Source organism: Emys orbicularis, chromosome 4, assembly GCF_028017835.1.
Source record: "Emys orbicularis isolate rEmyOrb1 chromosome 4, rEmyOrb1.hap1, whole genome shotgun sequence".
Classification (NCBI taxonomy): domain Eukaryota; kingdom Metazoa; phylum Chordata; order Testudines; family Emydidae; genus Emys; species Emys orbicularis.
Genome location: NC_088686.1, coordinates 95,207,896 through 95,220,896, shown reverse-complemented (window position 1 = coordinate 95,220,896; position 13,001 = coordinate 95,207,896). Strand labels below are relative to the sequence as shown.

At 39.3% G+C, this 13,001-nt stretch overlaps 1 protein-coding gene across 2 annotated transcripts in view; it reads right to left on the bottom strand.

Moving 5' to 3' along the window:
• The window catches only part of EIF3M (eukaryotic translation initiation factor 3 subunit M), a 28,449-nt gene that overhangs the window by 3,296 nt on the left and 12,152 nt on the right, over positions 1–13,001 (bottom strand). For both annotated transcript variants that reach the window (XM_065402711.1, XM_065402712.1), the window contains 3 exons: positions 10,958–11,041; positions 6,655–6,754; positions 5,938–6,019 (listed from right to left, as the gene is read on the bottom strand). In XM_065402711.1, coding sequence (XP_065258783.1) covers positions 5,938–6,019; positions 6,655–6,754; positions 10,958–11,041 — 266 coding nt within the window. The remainder of the gene's footprint in view (positions 1–5,937; positions 6,020–6,654; positions 6,755–10,957; positions 11,042–13,001) is intronic.

The window sequence follows — 13,001 nt, the reverse complement described above, 5'->3', positions numbered from 1 at the left end:
CATTTTTAGTTAGTACTGAATCCAAAACAAGATTAAAACAGAAGTACTCTATTAGATGCCAAATCTTACTACTTATAATTAATTTTACTTTGTTATTCATACTAATATTTATAATTTCAAAGTATCACTGCTATCAAGAGGAAACAGCTAATTAAAAAAAATTCAGGAAAATAAATTTAAAATGAAGCTATTTACAAAACTATAGCCAAATGTTCCTGAGAGATTTCTGTATTCTTTTCTATCCCCACAACCAGTTTTTAAAAGATTTAGATTAAATGTAACCAGAAAATGCTGTTACCATTGTAATTCAAAACTACTTTTATGTGTGTGTAGAATCCTGGCCAAGACAAAGAGATTCCTTACATAATTTTCTGACAGTTCAAACAAACACCAGGAAGTGAGAAAGCTATTAAAATTGGAGATAGATTACCTTTTTTCCATTTAAAAATAATTTTCAGTAAGAAAAATGTAAGTTTTACAAGAATTAGCATATATTAAATATACTGAAAATCTCTACATTTTCAGATTTAAGGTATTTACTGATTAAACCTGTATATAGGAAAGGAAGCAAGAATAGTATGGATCATATTGGTGGATGAGCATAACACATAATAGATGCAAAGCATTTACTGTAAATTAATTCTCTGTATATTTCAAAAATCAGCAAAACTGCATTTTCAGCAATTATTTCTAGGAACAGACAAGCAAGTTATTTGTGGAGATTCAAATGTATGAAAAATGTATGAAAAAGATGGCCTCTTTTGCACTAAGACAGTTCTATAGTCATCGGTAAGCTTTTCTGATGTTTCAAATACACTCATGCAAACAGTAGCTGTGCTCTACCCTATCTACAATATACAAAGTGTGGCTATCAAACAGCAGGCTTTCTTTTGTCCATAAAATGGAAGTGCATATTGATGTTTCTAGTCATACTTTTACATTTTAATACAAAGTACCAGTGTCAAAGTTTTCAGTAAAATTATTCTCATACTACAATTCATTAAACCAACGATGCCCATGTTAGGTTGCACTAAACTATGTTTTGTTTTACAAAACTATAACATTTTTCTCAAATGAGGACAGTCCTGGTATTCGTCATTTCAAAATCAAAATTATAAAAAAAAATAATTTTTATGGAAACATTTATTCATTACCAATATGTCAAAACCTTAATGTAGTAATAAAAAAATCTGCATCATTGAGCAATTTCTGCATTGTCACTGACCCGTCCTAAAAAGCTGCAATATAGAAAACGTAATTTTACTGCATGCAATAGCTTATGAACCAGTGCTCCTTTGAAACAGTCAATTACACATCAATGGGGGAGTGTCAAAGTGTTAATTACTACTCCTTTTTTCCACAGTGTGTAAATAAAGAGGGTGCTGACATTAACATTCCATCGCATAGCTTCATGTGATGAAACAAATTAACTGGGACAGAATGTGGTTTGCCAAAGCATAATGCATCAGCAATGCACAAACATTTGCATCTCTTTATCTTATTGTACTTCACCCTTGTTATACAGCTATGTGGTAGAGTCAAATCATTTAAGCAATAAAAGTTTAGAAGTAAAGGCAGAGGAATCCTCTTTTTTAAGCTATGAATAATTAAGTGCTCATGAAAGTACAGGACCAATAGATCCTTCCAGGTATGGTGTGGGTAGATATGGTATAAGCTTCCTCACACAGTTTTGTTAATACTCTCCAATTCTGACCTGCACAACAAACCCGAATCTTGTCAGCTGAACAAGAGCCAATCACACCAAATTGTGAAAAACTGCTTGGTGAGCTCTGAATCTAGAAAATGGGGACTAAGGGATTGTCTACTCTTGAAAGTTAATTTGGAATAAGGTGTTGTGTGAATTCAGAGTCTTTTGGCTATTTCTGAATATAACTCCTTGTGTGACACTTATTTTGGAATAAGAGTGCCTTGTTCCTGTTAAACTTAATCCACTTTCAAAGTGGGTTAAACTGAATCAGGGCTGGTCTACATTGGGGGGGGAATCGATCTAAGATACGCAACTTCAGCTACGTGAATAGCATAGCTGAAGTCGAAGTATCTTAGATCGATTTACCTTGGGTCCTCACAGTGCAGGATCGATGGCCGCGGCTCCCCCGTAGACTCCGCTACCGCCGCTCGCTCCGGTGGAGTTCCGGAGTCGACGGGGAGCGCGTTTGGGGATCGATATATCGCGTCTTAACGATACGCGATATATTGATCCCCGATAAATCGATTGCTACCCGCCGATATGGTGGGTAGTCTGGACGTACCCTCTGAAAAGGCACCCTTATTCTGGAATAAAACTACTAAATTAGTTGCCATCTTTGATTTAAACAAGATGAGAGGCCAACTCTGACTGAAATATTGACCCCCAACTCACTGTCACTTCGAACCCTACATGCACTCTTAAAGCTTGTTTACTCTAGAAAGTTGCTATACCAGTATAGTTAAAGCAGTACAACTTCCCTAGTGTGGATGCAGCTCTACCGCTATAAAGGTACTTTATACCAGCTGATATAGCTATAACTAAAGCGGTATATAAGGCACCTTTCAGGTAACATTGTGTCCACATTAGGACTTTTACTGATATAACTACACCTCTACCCCGATATAACGCTGTTCTCAGGAGCCAAAAAAAAATCTTACCACGTTACAGGTGAAACTGCATTATATCGAACTTGCTTTGATCCGCCAGAGTGCGCAGCCCCGCCCCCCCGGAGCACTGCTTTACCGCGTTATATCCGAATTAGTGTTATATTAGGTCGCGTTATATCAGGGTAGAGGTGTATTTTGGTTAAAAAGATCACCTTCCCTAATCAAAATATTTATACAGGCCAAACTTTAGGACAGACCAAAGCCGTACTATTATCTGAATCAAAAGTTTTGCAGGGTTTATAAATACAGAACACATAAAAGATCTGCTCAGTGATTTAAAAATCTAAACAATTTCAGATGTGTATATGAAAAATGCTTTGGTATCAAATTATTTAAAAATTAATGCATTTTTTAAAATTCTGCATTCAGAGCACTCTTCAGAAGCCAGGATGAAACCATTATGCTTGTAGACTGACTACTGGTATCAAGGCTCTGAGCCATAACAGCATGGTAGTATGGCATCCATAGTTACAAGACAGGAGGTGAGAGGATCCCTTACTGGTCTGGATGATACCCCAAACATCACAGTAGACCAAGCCTTATAAAATGTTTTACATTGTTTTCTTAGAGAATACACAAAAGATGTGTTCAGTGATTTAAAATTTAAATCTAAACAATTTTGGTTCTGCATATAAAAAATGCTTTTGTATCAAATTATTTAAAAGTTAATGCATTTTTTGAAATTATGCATCTAAAGCACTCTTCAGCAGAAGTTGGTGAATTTTCTTAAGGTATCCCATGTTCCCAAAATGAAGCACATTCCAGGGGTGTCTTGCCAAGATGAGGGCTTCACTCCAGCACCTCAAATGTGAATTTATATTTTGTTATCCTAACTGTTTTGGAATTCTGGACAAACATCCTTTTAAAGCTCTATTTCTGATGCCTGTAAGAGAACTCTCTCATTCAGTCTTATGACATACAACTTATGACAAGTTAACTGTTCAACTACCTCACAATATAAAAAGTGTAACGTGTCACAGTAACCTTCTCCCCCGTCCCCTGCTGTTATTCATTGTAATTATTGTGTAACTGACATTGCCAGGTTATTGGGAGAAGTTACATGAGCACTAATGTAATGAAGTAAAAGCTGTGGGATTATTTTGTAAATGTATAACTATTCAGAAGAGTGCAGAGAGAAGAGTTTGCTCTGCTCAATAATTCTTTGTGCTCTGTAACCCATTTTTAAAATGCGTTCTTAACAGAAGCTGTCAGCCCTTTAGTACACAAGCACAAGCCACACTGTATTAAAAACATGGAACACAGGAATTACTATACTGAATTAGGTTATTGATGGATCTCATCTGGCACCACATCTCCATCAATGACCAGCAAGAACTGCTTCAGAAGAAGGTGTAAACCCTTCAAAAACTAACAATTATGCAATAACATGCCCATGGAGTAGCTTATTCCTAACCCCAGGTAGCTGTTTTATGTCCCGCAACATGAGGATTAAATTTCCCTTTGAATTTTTTATTAAAACTATAGATGCTCTTATGGATAAATGTCTAATACTTGACGCCTTCTTGTGGCAGTGAGTACCACAGATTAGTTGTGTGGTTAAAAAAAAAAATCTATATGCTTTTATGATTTTAAAATTGGTTTCATTTTAATTTGTTTGACTGCCCGCCTACATTTGTACTCATTTATATTATACGCTTATTCTCATTTAAGAAACTGGAATCCTAATATTTCAGCCCCATCTATCTTCTACAATAAGGGAGTGGAACACAGTGTATGCTTTGATGCATGGATTGTATAAAAAAATTAAGTGAATTAAATGTCAAATTAAAAAAACCTTTTATGTATCTGGCCCTCTCCATAACCATTTAGATTCTCAAGACCAACTGGTTTGCTTGAAAACATCCGTTCCTGAGCTGAATATGAAAAAAAATGACACTGCTTTGAAGCTTCATAGTCATTACTGAGATAACTATCCATTTAAATCATACTAAGACTTTACTTGACCATCACAAAACTAATATAAGTTTTCCTCCTCTTAAAGCCACCAGACAATTAGTTGTTTATGCTCAGGAACAAGTCAATTTTCTGACCCCCTATTCAGGTATTTAATTACTACATTGATACTTCATAAATTTTAGTTTGCTTCGATTCAGCTTAGCACTATCATATGTAAACAAATGTTTAGAGCAGGGGTAGTCTATTTTTTGTCAAGGTCCAAATTTCTTGGTCAAGGTATAGTCAAGGTCCAGACTCCAAAGAAAATAATAAAACAATAATGATAAGAAGTAGTAAATAAAAAGATTTCGGGGTCCATTCAAAAGCATCTGGTGATCCGGATTCGGCACACAGCCTGCCTATTGATTACCACTGGTTTAGAATGTCACAAATTTCAAATTCTTGTACAACAGAGAAGTGTTACCAACAGGTTTTTTAAGGACTCCATTACAATTATACCTAATTACAATTAACACCACCTATGAAACACAGTACCTGAATAGTAGATAAAAGAAATCAATCAAAAATGTATTAAAGCAAGTACCAGGAAAACGTATTAAGATGTCTGACATGGGATTGCTTGTACATGAAGTTGACAAGCACAGTATTTGCTGCTAGAGAAAGGACTGTATGAGCTCAAGACAAACTGTAGCCTTGTCGCAAGACGGATGGCTAGCTAAGAGGTCTTCACCTCAATGAATAAAGAACTTGTGGCAAAGGCCCCAAAGTTTAAACTGGGGTGAGGAAAGGAGACAGGTAATATTAACTTGTTCTAGCTAAGAATAAGCCACAATTAAATGTACCTTCAAAGTCATTGAGAAAGACTTTCTAAATACACCTCTACCCCGATATAACGCTGTCCTCAGGAGCCAAAAAATCTTACCGCGTTATAGGTGAAACTGCATTATATTGAACTTGCTTTGATCCGCCGGAGCATGCAGCCCCCCTGAGCGCTGCTTTACCGCATTATATCCGAATTGGTGTTATATCGGGGTAGAGGTGTATCTATAATTAAAGCCTAGTACCTGTTAGGTTCAGTAGCCATCTGCCTCTTTGCGGACATCACTATACTCTCTATACACATAAACCAGTAAGCTGTAATGTAGGGCACAGGCAGGACAGGGAAGTGTGCCACAATTTATAATTCTAAAACAGTTGTCAAAGCGCAGACACTGAGCATAATAAGGGATGCCAGGCAACTTTTAAAATTAAAAAGAAAAAAGATTAAGCTTTGAACCGACTGAGCAGGGAAGGCCTTTGAAAGTTCCAATCCAAAGCCATGGAAAGAGTACTAGAAAGTCAGAAATGCAATCATTTAAAACTTACCAAGTGAGTCAATGAAGTCTTTGTTGTTCTGATAAAACTTGACGTAGGATGCTAATTTTGCACTTACAAAAATGGTCAAAAGCTAAAGAGAAGAAGGAAAACCTCAAATATAAAAACAGTAACTAAATTTCATTACAGTCAAACTGAACAGGTACCTCATGAGCATTTGCACTGAAGGCACATGAAAAGATCAGATGCAGTTTAATGAATCTCTCTGAATGTACTTACAAAATGCAAATGGCATCAGAAAAAAAAAAGAACGAAGTTAACCATTTAGGGCCAACATTTGCCTCTAGATAATGACCACTCCCACTAACTTCAAAATGGACAATTTGTCTTGAGCTTGTTTTCCCAGGCCCTACTTCTGACTTCAAAGGCAGTTGGTGCCTATGTATCTAATGGCAAAATTTGGATCTTAGTGACAAGACTTCCTTACCCAAAGTGCACTTGCTTTAGTGATTATCTGTGAAGATCATATTCATCATCTTAAATTAGAGTTGTACCTTGTTCTTACAATTAGTCTAAGGAAACAAATTGCAAATAATTTTGTAAATTAATCCCTTGCTCAAGCATCTCTTGCAGTCCAATGGTCATTGTTCCTGCATAGGATACAGCTGAAGTAAGTCAACTTCAAAATAGATCAAATCAACGAAGAAAAAAAAAAAGCCCACTGCAGGAGATGTCAAAACAACTTGTCTGAAAAACAAAGTTACTTACATCATGGATAAGTTCTCCTTCCAAAAATTTCACTGGTTTTAAGGCAAGAAGGTGGTCGAAGAGAAAGGTATTTGGGTCCTTCAGTGCTCGGACAATACATCTAGTTAGAGAAGGAAAGTACACATGGGTTACAATAAATAAATGCACTGCCAATTAAATTATAATAGAATTTAATGTGCACTTCCACAGTGCTTTCTAGTGAATCTCAAAATGCTTACCAAATTATTCATAAACAATAGGCTCGCATCACCATTGTGAATATGGAAGTATTTTTAATCCCCATTTTAAAGAAGGGGAAAACAAAGTCTCAGTGATTTGTCCAATATCATAAAGAAAACCTAAGTCAGAGCATAAAAAAGGAACCAGATCAAATCTTCCTAACCTGTGCTTTAGCTATACGCTTGGGCCTGGTCCACACTAACCCCCCACTTCGAACTAAGGTACGCAAATTCAGCTACATTAATAACGTAGCTGAATTCGAAGTACCTTAGTTCGAACTTACCGCGGGTCCAGACGCTGCAGGCAGGCTCCCCCGTCAATGCCGCGTACTCCTCTCGCTGAGCTGGAGTACCGGCGTCGACGGCAAGCACTTCCGGGATCGATCCAGGATCGATTTATCGCGTCTAGACAAGACGCGATAAATCGATCCCAGAAGATCGATCGCTTACATCCGGACCAGGAAGTAAGTATAGACGTACCCTTGGTTTTTATTCCCTTACGTAATTTAAATGATTAAAGATGGGTAAATTATCTTTAATATCACCTATAAGCTTCATAGAACCAAGTCACTTTAGGAAGATGGATTAGACTCAGACATGTGACACAAAGCAGAACAAACACCAAGAAGCTTAAACATACTAAGGTTCATAATTTACTAGTTGCAGCTAAAAACTTTAAACAGTCCTATAAAGTTTCTATAACTCCTGAAAAAACACTTTTTGTTAAACTGCATGCTTAGTAATTATATTTACAGGTAAGTAACCAACTTTTAGGATAGTATTAATATTACACAAGGGCTTAGAAGTCCCAACAGAGATTGTGATCCCATTGCATCAGGCACTTTTCATTTACTGTAAAAGACACATGCCTGGAAAAGCTCACAGTCTGAAAAAACAAGACAAATAAAACAAGTGGAAGCAAAGAAGTATTAGGATTATCCCACTTTACAGATAGAGAAGTGAGGCATAAAAAAATTAAGTGACTTGCCCAAGGTCACACAGGAAGTCTGAGATAGGGCAGGACTGATCCTAGATCTCCTGAATGCCTTAACCTCAAGGCCACCCCTCTCTTCACAACATTGCTAACATGTAACAACAAAAGTACTTGGCCACCAGACTATAATACACAAGCGGAAACAAGTATTTGGTATGATAGTTTGGTCTGCAAGTCTTTAGGGTATGGTTTTTGTATGTAGATATGGGTATTTGGTGCTAGTAAGTATGCAAATATTAATTCAGTAATATAAGCAGATCTGCTATCAATGATTACAGTTAAGATTGCCTAACACTCTCCATTATGAAAACTTATTTTCAGATGCTCTAATTTTGCCAAACTCTAATCATTTTTGCTGAAAATCCCCACGCCAGGTCTCTTCCTCAGACTGAATCCCTCCCCTGCCCCCCTATTTCAGTGAAAACAGTTTAGCCATTTTAGAAAACAAGATTAAGAAAAATAGACAGTTTTGACAACGTTATCCCCCCAACCCAACTGTTTTGTTGATAAGCCCTAGTATTTCCATGCTTCGGAACAAGAACTTGAAACATGTCAGAGGAGAATCTTAGGGTCAGGGAGGTGCATTTCTACTGTTCCTGTGAAAACTAACAGAACTGGCAGAGTTAAAAGACTCTGAAAAAAAAAATCACAATTTGCACATGCTCAGTAGAGCTTGTTAGATAGTGCTAAAATCTCCAAACATGCTAACTAAACTGAGCATGCTCCTAGCCTCCTCACTGAGCATTTTGGAAGGCAGAGACCAAGCTGGGTTGGGCTGGAAATCAGGAGGAGACCGTGAGTTAGTTCTGGTTATCCCACTGGTAGTTACTAATTCTGTGCACTTTGCAGCCATTATTGCTGAGCAAGGCCTCACATCTCTAACTTAGAAGGCAGTCAGGCAACATTCACTCATTTTACAAATAAGGTAACAGATGTACTTTAAAAAAAAAAGTTTGCTTTTTATGAGAGGGGGAAATTACATAAAAATGCTACTTTAGAAAAACATTAAAGTTGAAAAGTCAAGCTCTCAAGAGTTAGAATTGCCAAAAACAAAGTTCTGTTGCAAGCTTAATTAGGCCTCTCACATGTGCTACAATAAGTCTTTAATTACATGATCATGTGCTGTTTGTTCTACAGCATCCTTTAACCACATTCTAGGTCAAAGGTGGGCAAACTACAGCCCGGGGGCCACATCCAGCCTGCGGGACCATTCTCCCTTGCCCAGGACCGTTCTCCCCTGCCCCTGAGCTCCTGGCCCGGGAGGCTAGCCCCCGGCCCCTCCCCTGCTGGTCTCCCTCCCCCGCAGCCACAGCTCACTGTGCCACCAGTGCAATGCTCTGGGCGGCGAGCTCCTGGGGCAGCGCAGCTGCAGAGCCCGGCCTGACCTGGTGCTCTGTGCTGCACGGTGCGTGGCTGGCTCCAGCCGTGCGGCGCGGCTGCCTGTCATGGTGCAGCCGTGCCGCTACCCACCGGTGCTCCAGGCAGCACGGTAAGGGGGCAGGGAGCAGGGGAGGGGGGTTGGATAGAGGGCAGGGGAGTTTGGGGGGGTGGTCAGGAGCCAGGGGTGTAGATAGGGGTCAGGGTGGTCAGAGGGCAGGGGAACGGGGGTTGAATGGGGGCAGTCAGGGAGAAGGGGTGGTTGGATGGGGCAGAGGTCCCGGGGGGGCAGTCAGGAAGGAGGGGTTGGATGGGGCAACAGGAGGCAGTCAGGGGTGGGGGTTCCGGGGGCGGTCTGGGGACAGGGAGAAGGGGTGGTTGGATGGGGCAGGGGTCCCGGAGGGGCAGTCAGGAAGGAGAGGTGGTGTTGGATGGGGCGGTGAGTGGCAGTTAGGGGCCAGGGGGGGTTGGATGGGGCAGGAGTCCTGGGGGGCCATCAGGGGCGAGAAGCGGGGGGGTTGGATAGGGGGCGGGGGCTGGGCCACGCCTGCCTGTTTGGGGAGGCACAGCCTCAGGCCAAAAAGTTTGCCCGCCCCTGTTCTAGGTGAAGGATTTTCTAGTGATCCATAGTGTGGTGATCCATGTAGTTGCTCCTGTTAATATTCTAAATTTAAATAACTTTATTGAGTAGATCTGAGGGAGTGCTACAGTCCCCAAATGTAATAATGTTATCACATACATCAAAAGTTTTTGTTAGCTTTTATGTATGTGTGACCAAAATGTTTAAATCTGTGGGTACTCACAGAATATGGGCATGGGGTGACCTATTTGCTCACACTCTCCAGAAGATGTTAGGGTTCAATTCATTTAAACAAAACTGAACTACAGCATCCACTGCAAAAAATTAACTTCCTCAATTTATTGTATAAGAGTCAATGTATGGTAATTTACTCAGTGAGAGCAATGAAGGTGACCGAAAGGTACTACTTAAAAGTATCCCATAACAATAAGACACAGCACTGAATGAACTCAATAGCAAGGACGACACTTTTCACAACATTTTGAATATAACCTTTATAACCTTGTGGGAGAGAGAGCTCAGTGGTTTGAGCATTGGCCTACTAAACCCAGGGTTGTGAGTTCAATCCTTGAGGGGGCCATTTAAGGATCTGGGGCAAAAATCTGTCTGGGGATTAGTCCTGCTTTGAGCAGGGGGTTGGACTAGATGACCTCCTGAGGTCCCTTCCAACCCTGATATTCTATTCTATTCTGAACCTTCTTTCCGTGTTATCCAAAGCCATGGAATAGTGTCTTGTTCTCCATGAGACCTCCCAACATACCCTCTTGGGAGTGGGGAAGGCTCAGAAAAATGGCCTTTTATAAAAAGTAGATCATTTAAAAGCGTATTTCATATAAAGTAACCTTCGTAAAACCATTCCCTCTGCTGCCCACAAGTACTTCCTGACCTCTAACCCTCTAGCAACAGGCCAGCACAATCCTGTGTGGTTTGAGACCAACAGAATATTGAAAGGTAGGAAGACTCGCAGAGGAATCAGCTGAACATGCTTTGTGGGGTTTAGTGAAGTTTTGGCATTTAAAAGTCAGTTGTGCAACTGACTGTTCAATGCTCTCATTATTTGGGGCGCTCAGCACATAACCATACAATTACTGCATTACAAGTCACCTTCAAGGAAAGCCAAGAGTTTCATATTACCTGTGAGCATCAACTCTAGCCTGGGAAGCATTATCCTCTGTGTAACTTCCCAACAGTTCCACCATTACTTTGGCTGCAGAGTCACTATGGGGGGAAGGGAGAGAAAAAAAAGTGTTACCTCAGGAATGCTGAAAAATAATTACAAGCTACTCAAATATTTAAATAACTCCATTATGAAGTTATAGTTCACCTGAAATTGTATTTGAAAGGATGTAGATGATCAATTTTAATTGCAGTGAAGAGGACAAATTAGCTAAATGTATTCATTCAATTGTGGTTTTACAAAATGTTTATCTTCACCCTTCATTTCATTCTCTTAAATTGATAAATTACCTGCTAGTTATGGAAAGCTTTCCTAGCTGGGAACCGCTTTATGTGATTCACTAGAATACTCTTCTTACACACATCTGGATCTAATCACTGCAGAATAAGTAGTACTGCACAGTTTACTTCAAAATGCAAGATGGCATATTTAAAGATCATTTATGGTCAGAAAAGTGACTATGTAAAAGCAGCACCTTCTTACTTAACAGATCTGTTCTGTGAGCATTCAGAATGACATCTACTGACATTAGTGTCAAAATTAAGTTTTTACTACATTTTGCTCATGTAAACCTAGCAAAGCGAATAAAGCTGAGAGTGAGCCAGATTGTTCTCTCACTCACATTCACACAATTAAGTTCCAATTGCAAAATTTTTATTATTGGTCATGATGTGGAAGTCAGAAAGAACTCAGCTTTGGTTTGCCAGGCTTACTTTTAGAAAAAATCTTTACAAGTAAACTGAGTAAAACTTGATATGGAAAGCTGTGGTCTTGTCTACATTGAAGGTTTTGGTGGGTTTTTTACAACATCCTACCAGTGCTATCAACAATGGAAATGCTACTGCAGACCAGTTCCTAATTAGATGATGGAGTAGTAAACACACCAGTGATTGATGTATATGCTAGTGATTTCACCACTGCTAGCTGTAGTGAAGGCACCAACTGCTGGAGGTTTCACAAAAGCTTCAGCATAGACCAATATAATACCATTTCTATAGTCACCTTTCAGAAGGTATAACTACACTATCAAAATAAGAGACTAGCGGTTTTCCACATGGACAGAAGGTTTGACCTTTTCTTTAATGACGCAAACTTTCTGAATGAGTCACTGAGACCTGGACAACATTACCAATAACAGAATTTAACCAGTTTTGTGTTCTCTACCCATAAAATCACTAACAAGTCTCTCCTGGAACTATCTTACTACTTGCTTTGAAGGGGCTAATCTACATTTGGAACCAAATCTCAGTCAGGAGGATACTAATTCATGCACTTTTCTGAAAAGTGTCTAAGACGTTCATGAAAAAGATTCCTTTTCCCCTCCTTCCCTCTACACATAACACCGGGGCTCCCTTCACTATCAGCTCTATTTTGCTTGTTAGTAAGAAGCTCAAACTGAATATTCTAACCTTCAGAGTATTTTTGTAACATGAAAATCTGAACATTTCCTTTACAGCAATTCCAGGCACTGTGGATTTCCTTCTGTGATCCATTAGAATATCTGCAAATTTGTTCTTAAATGAAACAAGTAGACTTTTATGAATGGAAAGCCTCAAATTGCAAGCTTTAGCAGTATAGTCAGCATTTAACTAGTTACATTTAACCATGAACTCTGAACAAGTCACAAAGGGCAGAAACCAAGTGATGAATCGTAACCACCCCTGGCAGTGTTGTGATACCAGCCACATATGGCTAGCCCATAGGGGGCTCAGGTGAGAGGTGTTTTAGTATTTTTATAGCACTGTTCTTTTTTGCATTATGTTATTATTAAGGAAAATAATATTCAAGAAGACACCTTGCAAAGCTGCCACTTATCAGAGTCTCTATAAGAAGAGGCTTCAAGCTCCCACAGAATTCTGGCATGATGGGAAGCAAGAGATAGCTGATTCAATCTGGAGATGGATCAAATGGGAAAACATCTCTTTTGCCCAAGGTGTTGTGTACGCAGCCGAATCTGTCACAGAACTGCTGTTGCTGCAGAATTTTGTTCCATGATCAAAG